The following is a 19307-nucleotide window of genomic DNA, read 5'->3' as shown; positions in this document are numbered from 1 at the left end:
GGAGCTTCGCAAATCGCCAAGCCTCGGCTTTCCCGCCCTCAACGTCTGTACGCAAGGCTGCCGCAGGGTGTCAAGGCACTAAAGAATCCGCAAGGCTTTTGAGGACGACCCACTGCCTTGCTCTCAATTGGGTAACTTCATCTTTTCTCCGCCCCCAAGGTCTTTCCTTCCCCAATGATTGGACCTGAGCATTGTCCATCCCAACTTCGGGCACAGCTCTCTGGTTCCACCCGCTAAATATCCTCCGCAGCTTTCTCTCCTTAGTTACCTTGCACTCCTCGCCCATCCCCTCTCTAGGTGGGGATTGAGTGCACCTGGCAGGGGCCGGAGACATTTAGAGACCCGGAGACATTAGGGCCCCTCCTCCTGCTCCAACCCCACCCACTGGGCCCCTCCTCCCCTCCACAGCCGGCGCGCCGCACTCCAACATAGAGCTCCTTCCACCTCGCGGCGTTCGCGATTCCTCCGCCCCTCCCTCCAGCCACGGCTCAGACTCCTAGGTCGCTCGGGCAGAGCTGGCGGCGCGCTGGGGGGATGCGCTCTATGAGGGCTCTGCAGAATGCGCTGAGCGGGGCCGGCAGTCACTGCTGGCTGGGAGGCTGGGGTCACCTGAGCCGGAGCCCTCTTCTTGGCGGGGGCGTCCGGCACCACCTCAGTGAGGCCGCGGCGCTGGGCAGAGAGACGCCGCACAGCCACCAGCCGCAGCACCGGGATCAGTAAGGCTTGCGGGACAGGGGCAGGGGAACAGGCTCGCTCCCACTCCCACTGTCGTTGTCGCCAGCTCGGAGTACCCTTACCCCGAGAGCGCACCTCATCTCCCCTTCTCTTCTCGCTCACTAGCCTGCGATGCCTTTTCTTTTAGATCTGGGGTTTTGGGTCCGCCGCGCTCGGGCGGTAACATGCCGTCCGCCCGGGAGGGCGTTTGGGCAGGTCGGTCCTCGGGATGGTGCCTGTCCAAGGTGCGTACTTAACTGGGAACGCAGACAAGCGCGGCGTGTTGGTTGGTGCACGTGTCTGAGTGCAGGGCCGTGTGCGCACCGCGCATCCTCACCTTCCCTCTCCTAGGTCCTCGGATGTATTTTAGGGGATGAGTGGGTATGGAACAGCCTCCTCTTCGAGTCTTGGTGTACTTGTGTCTGTCCATCTGTATGGTGTGTCTGTGTTTTGGCATGTCCTCGGCGTGTAATGTGTGATGCGCGTGTATTAGTGCGCAGGTACGTGGTGTGTCCTTTCCATATGTGTTGGATGTGTGCGTTATCGGGGCTCCTAATCTGTAGAATGAGGGTGGTTTTCCAGTTGGTTGTTAAATGAGGAAAATCGTTATAATTGGGTAAAAAATTATAAGGCTCAGATTTCCCAAACCAGAACCAGTCAGCCGTTATTTGTGCTGCTCAGGCTCCCTGATTTGAAGGGTTCTCATCGCTTGGGCTATTTATTATTCTGCCCCAGAGGCTGCACCTCTCTCCTCCACCCAGGAAAACTTGGTGGCTGAGCCTCTTTTCTCCGAGACACAGACGGAGCTGAGCAGGGAATTTTGTCCTTTCCAGCAGGCAACATAGACACTGTCCAAGTAGTCCCTGCACTATCATAGCAGGAACAGAAAATGGACCATCTCTCCTGTCATTGACATGTACTGATGACATTCAGAAAGACATGCATATCATAATTAAAGTAGCCAGATAGACACAGCACTGCCTCACCACCACTGGAGCCCCTGTCCTGACAGGTAACAGACCAGTAAGGTATGATTTATTTATCATTAATTATTAGGCTGTCCTTTTCCATCAGCTGCTTCTCAAGGAAACATGGAACATTTAAATTTTAAAGAATAAGCCCTCTCTCTGTCTCATTCTACTCTCCATTCCAACTTTCCCCAAATAATCACCATGGGAGAAATGGTGGGATAGAGCAAAGCCTTAATCTCCCTCACCTTTAGACCTCCTGGGAAGCAAGTAGTATCCCTGGTTCCTTCTACACATACTTCCTTACCCAGTGGTGTCTGGTGATGGAAGTGTTTTGGGGAACCTTGATCCTCCTGCCTATGGCTGCCTTTGCTCCCAGGGAATTCTTAGTAGGAGCCTTGATCTGGTTCTCCCTTGAGCAAAAGGAATTGAGAGCACTGGAGGGGGATTGGCTCTGGAGTGTGACACCATGATGGGGAGGGCTTCTTGTGTTTGGGGGGTGGGGGAGAAGGAAGGCAGAAAAGAGAAAATGCCCTGGTATTCAGGTTCTTGTTTGTTTTTTTAATATTTAGCTTTGTTATTCCTGATTATAAAAGAAAAATAAGATAGAGTATCAAGAAGAAAATAAAGATCCCAAATTAGAGGTAACCATTAATATTGTGGTGTATATCCATACATACCCTATATATGTATATATAAAATTTTAACAAAAATAGGATTACAGTCTTCATATTCCTTGGTAACCTTTTTCATTTATAAACAGCTTTTAATACCATTGAATGTGTGTGTGTGATATTATTGTCATTTTAGTGGCTGCTATTAAGCCATTTTAAGATTCCATTGTGTGAGGTATCATAATTTATTTAACTAGTCTTCAATCTGGTTACTACATATTCTTGTGGACCGGTTCAATTATTTCTTAGAGTAAATTCCTAGGAAATTTTGCTCCCCAGGGACACCTGTCATCGATATCTTGTATAACCTTCTAAAGATATTGTATGCATATATCAGCAAATACATGTTGATATTTTTTTCCTTTCTTTTTTATGAAAATGGTATCATGGTATACACATTGTTCTGCACCTTGCTTTTTTGCCCCTCAACATTATATCACAGATCAATCCTTATCTGGGCCAAAGGGTTTGCAATTTTCTTAAGGCTTGTTATACTTCAGTGGTATGGCATTATTTCCTGTCTTCCCTCAGCTTCCAGGCACAGAGACTTGCCCTCTAAATGTTCCTACATAATTTCCTTCTTGCGTTATTCCTCATATAGCTTTTTCCTCCTCCCTTCTTCTATCACCAGATGGACTCTGTCCTCCTTATAGGCACTAGCCTCATTGTGACAGTTGGATTTCCTCAGAAACAAGAAAACACCCCTCTCCTGGTATTCTTTCTGACCCCTGACCCTAAACACACACATGCCTGGTCTATGCCAAGCTTCTTGAGAGACTTTTAATTTTTTAATGCCTTGTTTCAATAGATAATATGTCCATATTCAATAAATAATATATACATATTCATATGGCTCAAAATATGCAAAAAGATATATAGTGGGAAGTATCCCTCCCACTCCTTTTGCCCAGCACTTGCTTCATCACCCTAGAGGAAGGTAAATCAGGCTTACAGGTTTCTTTTTATTTAACAGGTTTCATATATATCCTTCCAGAAATATTTTGTGCTTGTGAAGGCAAACATATTTTTTCCTTTTAAACATAAATAGTACCATACTATGAACGCTGTTTTACAGATGGCTTATTTTAGTTAATATGACATGTTAGGGATCATTCCATATCAGTACTTAAAGAATTCTCTCATCTCTTCTTTTTTATACTGCATAATATTCCATTACATGAATGTACCATAATTTAAGCAGTTCCCTGTTGATGCACATTTACATTGTTTCTAGTACTACTATTACTAACAATGCAATAAATGGGAATATGTTATTTTGTAGGTATGTAAGTACACTTACGAGATAAATACCTGGAAGTCAAATTGTTGGATCAAAGATATTAAAGGGTCTTAATCTCAAATAGCTGTCATATTTGGAATGATCTGATAAAATAATTTCTCTAAATCTGTTAACATATTAATAGAACTCTTGAAGACCAAGAAGTTTTTAATACCTGGAATGTTAAGCATTATAAGCCAGCAAGAGAGATATTTTGGGCAATAGGGACCTTCCTAGAAACGTAACTTGGTAATTCTTTATTGAAGACCCACTGTGTGCTAGGGACTTCGCTCAATGTTAGGAAGACATAGGTATCCAAAACACAAAGACCTGGAGGGAGGGGATGGTAGGATGCGCAAAATGGGTAAGGGGGGGGTAGGAGATTTTTTTTTTAAAGGTGTTTTCTAATTTCAAATCAGAAAAATTGGAATTAGAAATTTTTACATCTTGGGGCACCTGGTTGGCTCAGTCAGTGGAGCATGCACCTCTTGATCTTGAGGTTGTGAGTTCGAGCCCCACATTGGGTGTAGAGATTACTTAAAATATTTTTAAAAAATTTTATGTCATCTTATTTTTATTTATTTATTTATTTATTTGAGAAAGAGAGTGCATGAGGGTGGGGCAAAGGCAGAGAGAAGGGGAGAGAGGATCTGAAGCAGGCTCCTCACTGACAGCAGAGAGACCCACGTGGGGCTTAAACTCATGAACTTTGAGATCATGACCTGAGCCAAAGTTGGACACTTAACCAGTGAGCCACCCAGGTACCCCTACATCTTTTTATTTTGAATTTAATCTGTAATCCAAAATATTATCATACCTGTTTACGATTTTGCAATGTACTTCTTTTTTTTTTTTTTAATAGGCTCCATGCTGGGCGTAGAGCCCAACATGGGGCTTGAACTCGTAACCCTGAGATAAAGACCTGAGCTAAGATCAAGAGTCGGATGCTTAACCAACTGAGCCACCCAGGCACTCCTGTACTTCTAATTTAATAAAAATAAAGAATGTTGATGCTAAACACACACACACACACACACACACACACACACAACAGTGGAGCAAGGGAGTCTTCTGTCAGTAAGATGGTGTGTTGTGTCATACCAGCAGCATAAACAATATTGGGAGGTTTGAGGAAGCCTTTATAGAATTAGTAACATTTGATCTGGACCTTGAAGGATGAGCAGGACTTCTCCAAGTGAAGGGAGAAAAAGGTAATTCCATGCAGAAGGTGCAGCATAAGCAAAGGCCAGGAAGCCTAACCATGTCTGATCCACAAGGACCTACCTGTTATCTGGCATAACTGAAGTGTTGGGACATGGTGGAGAATAGAAAAAGAATGTTGGTAGGTTTTAAGAGCTTTGAATGCCATACCAAGAAATAACTTATGTGTAGGCACTGGAGAGCTATCAAAGGTTTTTGAGTAGAGAAATGATATTTGACTTTTAGAAAGTTAACTGGCACATTGTGGAAGATGGGTTGGAAGTCAAGGGAGGGTGGTAGCAGTTAGGGAACAGACAATATGGAGCTGATGATGAAGCATGGTTTACTGAGCATTTACTTTATAAAAGACCATTTTCCACTAAATGTTTTGTTAATTAAGCCTACTTCATCCATGTAAAGCACACATTACTACCCTTATTTTACAGATGAGGAAGCATGTTCAGCATTATTAAATAACCTGATTTCCTATCTATATTAAGGTCACACAGCTATTAAGGGGCAAACTCTTGTTCTTTATACTGTGCCGTGCTGGCACAAAGGAAGAAAACAGGGTGGATTTGAGAGACATAGTGTGGGTTACCAACTGAACATGGATATAAGGTATGGGAATTATCCAAATGATTCCACATTTCTGGGTTGGCACCTGGGTGAGTGATACGGCTATTAACCCAAATGGGAAGCACAGAAGAGGAGCAGAGGGAGGGAGGGGAAATGACATTTGGACACTTGGACATTTTGAGTTTGGCAGTGCCCTATGGGACATCTAGAAATGGAAATGTCTAGAAAGCAGCTAGAAATAAAGGTCTGAAGGTTAGGAACAAAAGAAAGCTAGACAGTAAGATTTGACTTCTCAGGACAGATGTGAAAGTTGGAATTAGGGCTAGATCAGCTGGTTCAGGGAGGAGGCATAGAGTGAGGACACCTATCTACTTATAAGACCATGTTCTAGGAGGAGAAGCAGGAAGCAGTTCTCACGTTCCTATCCTCCTCCCCTATCTCTGCCCCAAACAGTGATTCATCAGAGAGTGGCATGCTGTCGCGCCTGGGTGATCTGCTCTTCTACACTATTGCTGAGGGACAGGAACGAATCCCTATCCACAAGTTCACTACTGTAAGTTCCTCTCTACCTGCTCAGAACACTGAATCTTCAGGATCTCTGGGAAGTGGGGGGATGGCTAACGGGCCATGGTAGCAATAGGGTAGTAGATGTCTAGATTCATAAGGCAATCCAGTCTCTGGACCAGGGTAGGAAGATGAAACCCTCTGATTCAGCCATTCTTCTTGGTTTGAGACTTTGACCCCAAGGGTTCAGGAACCAGCTTCCTTGATAAAAAAGGGCAGGAAACCTTTATCAGTCTCCATAGCTACACAATTCTCTCCTTTCTTAGTCTGCAAACCCATTTGTTCCACCTATTACAGTAGTTGGGATTGAGCTAGTTGTTATCCATTGGGAAAGAATATTAGGATTGCATTGCTGTCCTTGTAGTTGACCTTACCAGGCTTCTTCTTTCCCCTAAAGGCACTGAAGGCCACTGGACTGCAGACATCAGATCCCCGGCTTCGGGACTGCATGAGCCAGATGCGCCGCATGGTTCGAGAGTCCAGCAGTGGTGGCCTCTTGGACCGAGATCTCTTCCAAAAGTGAGGGCCCCAGAAACAAGGGCACCCACTCTCAAAACTGATGTGGACATAGACTATAATAGCAGGGAGGGCTCTTGGGGATTGGATAGTTTGACCCTTCGTTTTATTACTTATTACACAAGTAACATATGAACATGCATATACTCATTATATATAATAAGTTCAAACAATATAGAAATACATGTTCTCCTTTCCCTCTCTCCCCAATCCCAGTCCCCTTTCCCAGAAGTAAACATTGTTAACAGATTAGTGGGTATCTTCTAGATAACGTCCTATGCATTTACATACATACAGGAATATATATAAATATACTTATATGACTTAGGATTCTTAAAATATAAAGGTGGCCCACTATACATATTATATGGGTATTTTTTTCTTATATCCCAAGACACTGTCTTGGGGTATCTTTCCACATCATTACAACAACCCCTCATTTTAGGGGCAAAAGAAACTTAAGACCCAGAAAGATAAAGTGACATGCCAAAGGTTATAGAGCTGTTGGTCCCAAACCTCATGACCACTCACGCCTTCTTTATTCCCAACTTCCATGGCTCCAGAGTGAGTCACAGCTGCATCTCTCCAGCCCCCTAACCCAATCGTGTCTGGGATCCAGGTGTGTGAGCAGCAACATTGTGCTCCTGACCCAGGCATTCCGAAAGAAGTTTGTCATTCCTGATTTTGAGGAGTTCACGAGCCATGTGGATCGCATCTTTGAGGATGCCAAAGAGCTCACTGGAGGCAAAGTGAGGGCCAGGGGACTAAGGGAGGGGCAAGGGCTCTGGGCCAGATATACCTTGCTTCTTGGAAATTTCTTGGGGCTGGGAATCCATGGATGAGAGATAAGCAGAACCTCTAAAAATGGGGACAAATGCTTTATGTATTTCTATACATGTGATTTCTAGAGCACGTGAAAGAATCTGAAGTTTCTTAGGGGACAAGTGGCATAAAGGATTCAATCGAACTTTGAAAGAGACCTATAGGGTAATTGAGCCTGAAAACCAAAACCCAAAATTTTCCTCTTTTTACTTTCCGTAGGCTTTACTGCCATCTCTATAGGAATAGAGCTACAGAAAGCTAAGGCCTTCTTGGACTTAAGGCTTGGGTGTCCCTGAGAACAACAGGCAGGAGGGAACCCTATTGCCCTTCAGAAGACAGAATTTTCACCTTTATCCTGACTCTGATTATCTCTGTTCCCCCTCTACATCCATATCTCCATTCTGTCTGTTTTGTCTCCCCACTCATGCCCAGGTGGCGGCCTACATCCCTCAGCTGGCCAAATCCAATCCAGACCTGTGGGGTGTCTCCCTGTGCACTGTGGATGGTCAGCGGTAAGATGCTGGGTGAGAGGAAGGGGAGGCAGAGCACGGGTGCAGAACATAGGCTGATCCCTTTCATGGCACCTATCTGCCCCCAGGCACTCCGTGGGCCACACAAAGATCCCCTTCTGCCTGCAGTCTTGTGTGAAGCCCCTCACCTATGCCATCTCCATAAGCACCCTAGGCACTGACTACGTGCACAAGTTTGTGGGCAAGGAGCCCAGTGGCCTACGTTACAACAAGCTCTCTCTCAATGAGGAAGGTGAGCACTACCAGGGCTCAGGGCAGACTCATAGATGTCCCTCTTCTTATTCCCACCTATCCCTCCAGCCTTGTTTGTTTATTTCTCTGACTTTGCTGATTAGCTCTGTCATTTCATCCTCCCCAGCAAAGAAATTTTTCTTGTCTAGCCTGCAGAGTGGGCCAGCTGTAAAGGAGGCTTTGCTCAGCAGCTAATAAAACTCTGGGTGGTTTGTATTTCTCCAGGAATCCCCCATAACCCCATGGTCAATGCTGGTGCCATTGTTGTGAGCTCCCTGATCAAGGTCAGTGCCATCCTAGCCATCTGGAAGGTACTGTTCTCTAAACCCCCTTGTTCCTATATCCCACATATCTGCCCAGTTCTCCAGGAGACTGCTGGGCCTTGGTTCCTATGAAGGTCCCCAGGAAGTAGTGAGGGCACAGCAAGGACCCACATATGTCAAAGATGTTAGTAAAAGGAGCTGTACCTCTGCCCCCAACCCTGAGTCTGGAGCCCAGAGCTTCCTGGCCCTTAGAGAAGTGAGCAGGTCTTCAGGTCTTGACCCCTGCCTAGGACCAAGGGCCAAATGCCAGACACAGGGGGAGGACAGCACCGTTGGGTACTGATTGGCCACTTCTGGGTGAGGGACACAGAAAGAAGGGTGAATGGCCAGGCCAGGGCAGCTATTCACGTCACCTGAAACTGTGAGTTGGCCTTGAGCAAGGGTATCAGGCTGGTCTGTCAGCTGTAGGTCTCCCAGGGCTTGAGCAAGAACCTGAGAACAGTGTGGGCCGCAACACTCCAGAGCCAATCACAGCCCCTCCTGGGGAAGGTGGTGTTAGGTACCCTCCCCCCTGGGACTGAGGTGTCAGAGTCCCTATGGTGTTGACACTATAGTTGACATGTACAGGAAGCAATGGAGTGTGGTGGGGGTGGAATGGGAGACCAGACCAGGCTCAGGCTCTCCCCTTGCCCTGGGATAGCTCTGTCTACAGCCCTGTAACTGACACCTGCCTCATTCCATTCCCATCTAAGTGGGCCTATTGGACCTGACACTCGGCTAAAATCTTCAGCTTTATTTCAGTTATCAATATAATTGATGTAATTGAGTATTAAATGCAACACGCCTCCTGATCCCATTCCTGTCACTCCAGTTGGAGATAGCTATGGGAGTCAGGGATAGGGATAGAGTATGGTTCTAGCTTGGGCCTAAGGGATGAGGATGGGGATCAGGAATAGGAATGGGGCTTGGGGACAGGACTGGAATCAGGAGAAGGAAAGTGAGAGTCAGATGAGGGCTGGGATTGAGAATGGAAATGGAAGTGAGGCTCAGGGATGAGTAAAACTCACAGATGGGGTGAGGTTATTTGTACTCATTACTTGATACTAAAATCTAAATGGTTTGGTTTTTAAGATCATTGGATATGATATGCAGGTATACAAAAAGACTCAGTTGTAAAAAAAAAAAAAAAAAAAAGTCACTAGCAAAACCAGTCTAAGACATTAACTCCACTAGGTGCTCCTGGCACTCCTGTCATCCTCCTAGGTTTGGAATGCTGATCTCTCTCTCTCTCTCTCTTTCTTTGCAGATGGACTGTAACAAAGCAGAGAAGTTTGATTTTGTAAGTTCCCTTGCTACTCAGCTCCTGGCTGCTTTTCTCAATGGCATGTTATCCTTTCCAGGTGTCCCAGTGCGTGGCTCTAACCCCACTTTGATAATGCACCAGCCCATACTAGAAGCTTTATTTCCAGAGGTGTGGGGATCTGTGGCCTCAGAGGGAAAAAGCCTCTTGAGTCCCTGCTATGATAAGGACTGAGGAGTTCAAAAAAGTTAGGCAGGCTAGTATGTGTTTAGTAGAGGTTCTCTCTCATGTGGTGCCTTCCATGCTCCTTTTTCTCTTTTAGGTATTACAGTATCTGAACAAAATGGCTGGGAACGAATACATGGGTTTCAGCAATGCTACGTAAGGCTCTGTTCATAGGATTGGATGAATACATTGTGGGGTGTGTTTGTGTGTGCATGTGTGTGATAGAGAAGGTGGGGGTGGTGATAAATCTTAAGAGCAAGAAATCCAGGGGAATTTTGGCCACATAGCTTCCTCAGAGTCCCTTCATTGACATATTTACTTTGTAAAAAAACTTGTTCCATTTCTTAAGTTTTTATTTTGAGAGGGTGCATGTGTGCGCAAGCGTGAACAGGAGAGGGGCAGAGAAGAGAGAGAGAATCCAGGCAGGCTCTGCACTGTCAGCACAGAGCCAGACGTGGGGCTTGAATCCATGAATCATGAGATCATGACCTCAGCCAAAATCAAGAGTCTGACACTTAACCAACTGAGCCACCCAGGCATCCCTCCATTTCTACTTAGTACTTAAGAGAGGCAGTATGAGGGCTTATTCTTAAACCCTTTCTTGACAAGTCCCTCAAGGCCAAAATGCTCATCAGTTTTCCCAAACTAGATGACCCATTTTGGGTTTGGTTTGTTTTTTTATGCTTTACAATAAAGTTTAGCCCAGTGTTTCCTCAGGGTCAGAAGTTTCCTCCAGTATTACTGTGAGAATTTATACAGGGGCTGATTTAGTTTGACATATGTGATCTAGTTCTATCTCTCTCAAGGAAGGTATTTTTCCCCTCTCCTTACACCCACCCTCAAACATCAAGTACTAAATTCAGTGTTTGCTTCAGATTCCAGTCAGAGAAGGAAACAGGGGATCGGAATTATGCCATTGGCTACTATCTAAAGGAAAAGAAGGTAATTGGGAGAGGCCGGCATATCAAGTCCCCGGGAATTCTGCAGCTGGTGGAAGGGCAACTGGGGCTGGGGACTTTGCTTGAGATCCTGGCAATGTGACAGGATCTGCTGATGGCCTGAAAAGAAATGCTCTCCCTTCTTCTTTCTTACAGTGCTTTCCTAAGGGGGTGGACATGATGGCTGCCCTTGATCTCTATTTCCAGGTGAGGAAACACTTCTGTTTAGCTCCGGGCCAAAGGAACAGGACAGACTGCCATCCTTGCTCTCACCCACAAGAGGGATGCTCCTTTTCAGTGGTTCTGGTGTCCTTCAGAAACACCAGGGGAACTTTTTGAAAGATCAGGATGCCAAGAACATTGCTCTAGACCCAAGAGCACAGTGTTCACATCCACACTGCACCCTCACCTCTGCCTTGTCTCCATAGCTGTGCTCCGTGGAGGTGACCTGTGAGTCAGGCAGTGTCATGGCAGCCACCCTGGCCAATGGCGGGATCTGCCCCATCACAGGAGAGAGCGTGCTGAGCGCTGAAGCAGTGCGCAACACCCTCAGCCTCATGCATTCCTGCGGCATGTATGACTTCTCAGGCCAGTTTGCCTTCCATGTGAGTGCTGCTGACCCTGCCATCCATTTGCCACCAGTCCAGAGCCGAGACATGAGGACACGGAGTCTCTCAAAGTTGAGGATGGAAGCTTGTTCCTGCCTGTCATTCAGTAGCTTCCAGCCAGGCAGTTAGGCTGAGAATCCTTAGGGGAGTTTGTCAAACACACCAAATCCCTCAAACACATCAATACATGATGCTGCAGCTTCTAAGCCACTCTTCTGCTGCTCTTCACGTGCCTGGCACTTCTCTAGGTCTCAGTTTAGATGCCACTTCCTCAGAGAGGCTTTTCTGACCATCCTGTCTCCAGTAGGCCCCCCTCCCACTTCATTCTCTATCCCTGCACCCTACTTCATTTCTCCTGTGTTTTCCCACAAGCTGTGGTTATTTTTCTCTGTTGATGATGTATCTCCTACCACCAGAATGAAGTCAAATGATACTGTCCTAGTTCTAGGGCAGCATCAGGCACAGCATAGACACTCAACAAATATTTCCTTACTGAAGCCATTAATTTAAGGGAGAGAGGGCAGGAGATTAGTAAGAAAAGAAGCTAATTAACAAGCCAAAAGGTTGAGATGGATATGGCTTTGCCTATGCAGTCATTTGGGATAGACTAACTTATTAATCTGGACTTGGGGGCACCTCTAGCTTATCCTCAGTTTCAACTTTGTCCCCAAGGTGGGCCTGCCAGCCAAGTCAGCTGTGTCAGGAGCCATCCTCCTAGTAGTACCTAATGTCATGGGAATGATGTGTCTGTCACCTCCACTGGACAAGCTAGGGAACAGCCACAGGGGCATCAGCTTCTGCCAGGTGAGTTACTTTGCATGTAGGACTTAACGTTTTTGAATGAGTAAATGAAACAATTTTGAGCTTCTACGAAGTGCAGGGAGTAAGTAAACAATCTCTTTGGCTTATGCTTCTAGAAGTTGGTGTCTCTCTTCAATTTCCACAACTACGACAACCTGAGGCACTGTGCTCGGAAGTTAGACCCACGGCGTGAAGGGGGAGAAGTTCGGGTAAGGAAAACCCAAGGTGGCTTATAAGAATATTTCAGAATATAACATTCCATAATGCTTTAGCAATACCCTTGGCTAAGCATCTTTGTAGAAGGGTCACAGGGTAGAGCTGGGCATGGGTGAGCTCAAAGTCACAGTTAATCTAAGGTGGGTATAATATGTTTTCCAGAACAAGACTGTGGTGAACCTATTATTTGCTGCCTATAGTGGAGATGTCTCAGCTCTTCGAAGGTACTAAATAAACACACTAAAATACCCCTGGTCAGAGATCTCATTAGGAGTCAACACAGCAAAACAGTTAAGTGCTTCAGCTTTAGAGCCAGATAAAATAGCACAGATTGCATTTAAATGAGATTATTTTAGGGGCCCTTGGGTGGCTTAGTCGGTTAAGTATCCGACTTCCATTCAGGTCATGATCTTGCGGTTTGTGAATTCAAGCCCCGCATCAGGCCCTGTGCTGACAGCTTGGAGCCTGGAGCCTGCTTCAGATTGTGTCTCCCTCTCTCTGCCCCTCCCCCATTTATGCTCTGTCTCTCTCAAAAATAAAAACACTAAAGAAAAAAAATTTTTAAGGAGATTATTTTAAGTACAGTGACTGCCATGTGATAAGAATTTAATTAACAGTAGTCACTGTTAGGATTAACCTGGGTGTTAAGAGCAGAATCCTTGGAAGTAATTAAGGACCTTGCTTCAAGTAGATCACCAACATCAGCAAACATGTAGGCAGTGATGTTTCTGGAAGCATCACACCCGTCTGATTCAGGAGTAACAGTCTCATCTGGGTATAGAACATGATTACTCAGAGTCTACAGATCTTACCATAAGCTCTGTTTTACTTTTTCTGGAATCCATCCAGTCTGACCCCACTTCAGAAAAGACACTAGTGATTCTAGACTGATGGGTAACTCTAGCTATTTTCCACCACCCTCAGGTTTGCCTTGTCAGCCATGGACATGGAACAGAAAGATTATGACTCCCGCACAGCCCTGCATGTTGCTGCAGCTGAAGGTATCTAAAGGTTAAATAAAAGGGGAAGACCCTTTCTTTTTTTATATTTTATTCTTTTTTTTTTTTTTTAAAGTAAACTACTCCCAACATGGGGCTCAAACTCACAACCTTGAGATCAAGAGTTGCATACTCTACTGACTGAGCCAGCTAGGCACCCCCGAAGAGCCTTTCTTTTCTAACAAGAGTAATCCCTATCGCATATGCCCTTAAGGTTACAAGGGAAGGAACTGGTTTTGTCCAGATGTCCTGCAGTTTGCAGGCCACCTATTATTGGGTGCTTCAGGGAGCAAAATGGGAAGAGGCCTTTCCCATTTTGGTTCAGACTCCAGCTGCCAAAAGTCTATACTAATGTTAACACCAAAAGGTTCAGGATCTGTGCCATCTCATTTTCCTTCTGCCCATATTCCTAGGACACATCGAAGTTGTTAAATTCCTGATTGAGGCTTGCAAAGTGAATCCTTTTGTTAAGGACAGGTGAGTAGGATTAAGGTAAAAGGAGGGCTGAGCAGCAGCTTTTCTCCCACTGCCCTCCAGCCACCACAGTCACTATTTAACCATAGCGTTCTCAATGTCTTCTTTGCCTGATCATGGGCTTTGTTCCTTTCAGGTGGGGCAACATTCCCCTGGATGATGCTGTGCAGTTCAACCACCTGGAGGTGGTGAAACTGCTTCAGGATTACCAGGACTCCTATACACCATCTGAGACTCAGGCCGAAGCAGCGGCCGAGGCCCTGTCCAAGGAGAACTTAGAGAGCATGGTGTGAGCATGGAGTGCACATACAGTACCTGCTCAAGAAATAGCATGACTGGCCACACACTTAACCCATAACCACCAAACATGCTATGGAGAGCCGCACTGCTTCAGTGGGGACCAAGACTTAGGCTACTGCTTTCTGTGAGAGTGAAAATACCCCATTCCCTTGGCAGACAGAGTATAGAGAAGTGCCTTGGTGGACCCATGCAGTAGAGCAATCCATGGAGACTCTGACTTTCTTCGAGGTACAGCCTAATGGTTTAGCCCACTCAAAATCATCCCTGGTCTTCACCCAGGTCCCCTCTCCCTTTCTTTAAAAAACATCATGAGAGAGACAGAGATGCTCTGGTAAAGGGGCCCTAGCCACCATGTACAGGTATGTATCCACAAAGGAAGTGGGACAGCTATGCACCAGACTTTAATAGTCTGGAGAGGTCTGCCCTCCTTAGCCAGGAAGTACTGCTGCTACTGCTAATTTTTTAGACAGAGAAAGTATTTTGTGCTCAAATAAACTTTAATTACACAAATTATAATTGTTAAGCCCAGTCCTTCTCTCTCTCCCACAGGGGCATCCAGCTGCGTCACCATCATAAAGGTAGAATAAGAGGGAACCACAAGGTCAGACAGAGCCCAAACAATACATATTTCACGTACATACTCATCCCACCACGTTTTCGTCAACCCTAAATACTACTCTAGGTTAACTGTATCCTAGAGTTGCTTGGATACAGCAACTGCTGGAGGGGGTGGAGGGGAGAGTGGGTGGTAATAGTGAGGGCATGGGTCTGAGCAGGCTCAAAAAGGGATTGTGCAAGACCTCAGGCCTCCCACCTCCCTTTGGAAGTTCCAACTGTGGCACAAGTATCTTGTCTCCTTTGATCATGGTTGTAACTGGCCCAATGATTATAATGGATTGACCAGATGTCAGGGATGTGCAGATTAAGGCAGATGGACTCTGGGTGGTGATAGCTGCAGCAGTGTGGGGCTGAGAGTCTGGCACTGAGGTACTAGGAAAGAAGGGCTCTGTTTCATTCAGAGACAGTAAAGAACTTCCTGGGGAGCCAGAGTCGACTCTCTATGTGCTACAGGGAAAGGACCAAGTCATTGTACCACTCCTCCAGCCAGAGGTAGAAAGGATTTACTCTGGAGAGGTTCTGTAGAGCCCCAAGGTGGGGGGAAGGGGGAATCACATGGGGGCAAAGGGAGGCAGAGGTATCACAGTGATGAGTCAATTCAAAGTTGAAAGCTAAGACCCCGGGACTGAATGCAGTCTGAGGTCTGGGCACAGGGAGGCAGAGGGACTGAAGGAAGCCAGTCACATTAAGTACACGCAGGGTAGCCTAGGAAACTGGCAGTAGATTGGGGGAGGGGAGAGGGTGGCTGTGTGCCTAGTTTTCACAGGGTAGGGGAAAGGAAAAAGACTAAGATATTGCACAGAGGGCTTAACACTGAATTGCGGGAGTTGGAGGTTGCTTAGTGGCAAAATTAAAAGGCTTCAGACAGTTTCACCAGGAGACTACCCAAGGAAGAGCATGATTGGGCACTCCAATGAAACACATACTAGAGGCCTTTAGGCACTTCAAGCCCTGAGTGGGTCAGCAGCTCTCCATCCCATAGGGCAAAGGCAGGTACCACTGGACCTCGGAAATCTGTCTGTAGCGTGTGGACCACAGCGACCCTGCTCACATCCACCAGGCTCAGCTTTTGGGCCTCATACTCCAGCAACAGCCCCACCTTCTCTGGCTGCCCCATGCCCTCAATAGGGGCTTTTTCATTGGCCAACATGGTGTGCCACTTGCGCTGGGCATACGTGAACACCCAGGAACGATCGTCAACACCGATGCAGCTATCCCGGGACATATCCACATCTGCCACTCCTATTCGGAATTGGTGGGAGCGCTTCACTGTCACTTCCCAGTAGTGCCTGCCACTGGTGACTGCTGTGTCTGCCAGCACTACGGCCCATTCCCGGAAGCGCTCCACATTCAGGGCCAACTTGGTGGGCTCCAATCCTACTATGCCATACTTGACACCTGTGTCACCTTTGAAGAGCGCCAGGCTGCTGTGGGCGGTTTTTTCTTCCAGTTTGAAACTGATGCCTGTGAGCAGAGCAAAGAGATTAGATGATGACGAGGGCTAAACCCCTAGATCTAGTGATATATACGTATTACGATCTGAAACAGTCATGCGCTCACGAGGAAACAGAAAAAATGTCACGCGGGCAAGAGTGAGGCGCTTCAATATGGGCTTTCAGACTGGAAAAGCCTCGGGATAAAAAAAAAAAAAAAAAGCCAGATTGTGTCCCAGGTTTGGACTCTCAAGACCAAAGCAGATCAGGGAGAGACCCAAGGGGACTCTCGGGAATAACGGAAACCATTTTGGAGATAAAAGAGAGTAAAAGAGATAATCCTACCTCTGCAGGCTTCCGCGACGGCTACCCCCAATCGTTTAGCTCCCCAGCGGCACAAGAACAGCGAACGTGCAAAAGGCAGCGCCATCTTGCGCCAGGGATGAATAGGGCACGCCCTCTGGCCTGGGACAGGGCCATCTGCCCGCCTGCTACTTTCCGACGTGGTGCGCGAAAGGCGGCCGCGCAGTGTGATGACGTAAGGGAGCCTGCGTCCAGCAGGGGAGCCGCCATCTTAGTGAAATGTGTTGTTGGTCCGCATGCGCTTGGTACGGTTTATTTCGGTTTTTTTCCCGGCAGTGCTGCTCACGTTTTTACCAAGTAGGACCTTTAGAAAGACGGTGTAGCAAGACGTCAAAAAGTATAGATTTTAGAATTAAACAGTAATCGGATTCAAACCTAGCTCCTGTGTGACCTTGGGCAAATCACTTAATCTGATCCTTAAGTGTTCTCATTTGTAAAAAATAACCCTTTAGACCTTGACAAAAATTAAACGAGAGCATAACCTAGAATACAACTTGACAAATAACCACTAGGTTAAGTAGCAGGCTGTTTTATAATAATGTGTAAATACTGTAAACGTTGGTTTTTATATGTTCAGAGTTACTGGAGAAGGACTTTAAACCCCTACCCCATATTTCTTTCCTGATTTGTATATCCCATTTGTATATCCAACAACCTATTAGAGATTTCTACCTGGATGTAGCCCACTCCCATCCCTCCCGTGACCTCAAACTTAACGTGTCTAAAACTTACTTCGTCTTCTTACACACCATTCCTCCTCCGCGTAGGTTCCCTGACCCTGTGAACTGCAACCCATAACCAACCAGTTGCCCAAGCCAGAAACCTGAAAGCCCTTGGATTTGTCTCCCTCACATATATCTGATGGTCGTTCAATCCCCATCACATTTCTCCCCTAGACTACTTACTGCATTAGCCGCCTAACGACTCCCACTCTCCCTAGGGCTGCCGAGAAGGGAACATTTAAAGGGGCAGCTACTTATCTCACCCATTAGATTCTTAAGAATGGGAATTAAGAATGGTTTCTTGGGGCGCCTGGGTGGTGCAGTCGGTTAAGCGTCCGACTTCAGCCAGGTCATGATCTCGCGGTCTGGGAGTTTGAGCCCCGCGTCAGGCTCTGGGCTGATGGCTCGGAGCCTGGAGCCTGTTTCCGATTCTGTGTCTCCCTCACTCTCTGACCCTCCCCCGTTCATGCTCTGTCTCTCTCTGTCCCCAAAATAAATAAATGTTGAAAAAAAAATTAAAAAAAAAAAAAGTTTCTTAAGAATTCTTAGGAATGGCGATTAAGCCCTTTGTTCTCTGTGACCTAAGGCCTCGGTTTTACCCTAAACACAGGGTAAGTACTGTTGGTTTTTGAATTAGTAAATCAACGAGGATAAAGGGAGAAAGTGTTGCGATCACATTCTTGGAGTGCAATGACTGGTTCATTCTCTCCACCAGGGGTCAGCCTGGTCCAGCCTTCACACCTGCCTAACGTGTCTGAGAAGAGTGGTTTATGTTCCTCCTAAGCCTAGGAGCGAAGGCATGGACGAGAGCATTCCCTCTCCTTCTGAAAAGTCCTGCTCTCTCAGTACTTTGTATTTTGGGGGTAATGAGAAGAAAGTTCCTGAGTTCTGTTTCTGTAGCTTTTCTCCTTTGTTTCCATCCTAGGTGTGAGAGCTGAAGCAATCATTGCAGATTTCTCACACTGTCACTTAGATACACCTCTGTTACTTTATTCCCTGCTGAGGAAATAGCTTCTTGCCTGTCATGTGTTGTATTATTTTACTTTCACAGACTGACCATCTATCTGATAAAAACTCACCTTCGTCATTGAGATGATTTACCTACCTCGTTGCTAATGTACAAGTAATTAATTCTTAACGTTTCCATGCATAATAATTAAGAAATGATAGGGTTTCACTTGACATATGAAAGGGGAAAAGACATTCCAGGTGTAGGGAACAGCTTCTGCTAAAGCACTGGGTAATGAAACAGAATGAAGTATTTGAGAAGCCACAAGAAGCACAAAATTGCCAGGGCCTCATGCTGCAGAGATATGGAGAACAGTTGGAAAAGTTGAGGGTAAATTATGAGGAGTCCTGTATTTATAGTTATGTATTTTAATTTGATGTTTATTTATTTATTTTGAGAGAAAGGGAGAGAAAGAATCCCAACTGCAATTCCAACTGCACTGGCAGTGCAGAGCCTGACTCAAGGCTTGATCCCAGGAACTGTAAGATCATGACCTGAGCCAGAATTAAGAGTCAGGCACTTAACCTCAAATACTTAACTGACTGAGCTACCCAGGCACCCCATAGTAATGTCTTTCAGATGTTCAGGAGCTGTTGAAGGGACCCAGGGAAATGACAAATTACAGGTGTTTTTATAAAGATAAAGCTGACAGCAACATAGAGAATGAATTGGAGAGGGAATGAGACCAGAAACAGGGTCAAACAGGATATAGAGTTCTCAGGTGGGACATGGTGTGCATTAAGTCATCTAAAAGACAGAATTGGTAGAGTTCTGGTGGTGACTGGTTAGGTGAAAATGGGAGGATAGGGGAAGGAATCAAAGCTGATTCATAGGTTTCTGATTTAATGATTGGATACAGAAGAAAAGCATGTTTGAATGGGGGGAAGATAATCCATTCTGTTTCAGACAGGCTGTATTTGAGGTGTCCATAGGACACCCAGGTGAAAATTTTCTGTAAATAT

The 19307-nt window shown here is 46.0% G+C and overlaps 2 protein-coding genes across 7 annotated transcripts; one reads left to right on the top strand and one right to left on the bottom strand.

Moving 5' to 3' along the window:
• The first annotated feature begins 78 nt into the window (after positions 1–78).
• Positions 79–14694, top strand: GLS2 (glutaminase 2). 5 transcript variants are annotated; one of them, XM_047867090.1, is made up of 18 exons: positions 79–131; positions 5868–5967; positions 6376–6497; positions 7114–7243; positions 7749–7828; positions 7915–8078; positions 8303–8361; positions 9647–9679; positions 9963–10021; positions 10741–10807; positions 10960–11010; positions 11232–11408; positions 12084–12215; positions 12329–12421; positions 12591–12652; positions 13353–13429; positions 13840–13903; positions 14037–14690. In XM_047867090.1, the coding sequence occupies exons 2-18, from the start codon at positions 5887–5889 to the stop codon at positions 14191–14193; spliced, it is 1608 nt and encodes a 535-aa protein (XP_047723046.1). In that variant the 5' UTR covers positions 79–131; positions 5868–5886; the 3' UTR covers positions 14194–14690. The 5 variants fall into 5 exon arrangements, with proteins under 5 accessions (XP_047723046.1, XP_047723044.1, XP_047723043.1 ...); XM_047867088.1 differs by lacking the exon at positions 79–131 and adding an exon at positions 477–716 and having other exon boundaries at positions 12332–12421; positions 14037–14694; XM_047867087.1 differs by lacking the exon at positions 79–131 and adding an exon at positions 477–716 and having other exon boundaries at positions 14037–14692.
• A 2-nt stretch (positions 14695–14696) lies between these two features.
• Positions 14697–17617, bottom strand: SPRYD4 (SPRY domain containing 4). 2 transcript variants are annotated; one of them, XM_047867099.1, is made up of 3 exons: positions 17600–17617; positions 16597–16918; positions 14697–16282 (listed from the first exon to the last, which is right to left on the bottom strand). In XM_047867099.1, exons 2-3 carry the CDS (start codon positions 16679–16681, stop codon positions 15744–15746), a joined length of 624 nt encoding a protein of 207 aa, XP_047723055.1. In that variant the 5' UTR covers positions 16682–16918; positions 17600–17617; the 3' UTR covers positions 14697–15743. The 2 variants fall into 2 exon arrangements, with proteins under 2 accessions (XP_047723055.1, XP_047723053.1); XM_047867097.1 differs by lacking the exon at positions 17600–17617 and adding an exon at positions 17347–17496.
• Positions 17618–19307: the final 1690 nt, after the last annotated feature.

Source organism: Prionailurus viverrinus, chromosome B4 (assembly GCF_022837055.1).
Source record: "Prionailurus viverrinus isolate Anna chromosome B4, UM_Priviv_1.0, whole genome shotgun sequence".
NCBI classification, from domain to species: Eukaryota; Metazoa; Chordata; class Mammalia; order Carnivora; family Felidae; genus Prionailurus; species Prionailurus viverrinus.
The sequence above is the reverse complement of the archived record's forward strand: the minus strand, read 5'-3'. Positions and strand labels throughout refer to the sequence as shown.

Excerpts from the sequence above, each read along its gene's own strand:
- GLS2 (XM_047867087.1), top strand. The coding sequence starts at position 535 with ATGCGCTCTATGAGGGCTCTGCAGAATGCGCTGAGCGGGGCCGGCAGT. Across the intron at positions 5,968-6,375 it reads CTATCCACAAGTTCACTACT|GCACTGAAGGCCACTGGACT; the intron begins GTAAGTTCCTCT and ends TTTCCCCTAAAG. Across the intron at positions 12,653-13,352 it reads GATGTCTCAGCTCTTCGAAG|GTTTGCCTTGTCAGCCATGG; the intron begins GTACTAAATAAA and ends CACCACCCTCAG.
- SPRYD4 (XM_047867099.1), bottom strand. The coding sequence starts at position 16,681 with ATGGCGCTGCCTTTTGCACGTTCGCTGTTCTTGTGCCGCTGGGGAGCT. Across the intron at positions 16,283-16,596 it reads CGTCGCGGAAGCCTGCAGAG|GCATCAGTTTCAAACTGGAA; the intron begins GTAGGATTATCT and ends CTCTGCTCACAG.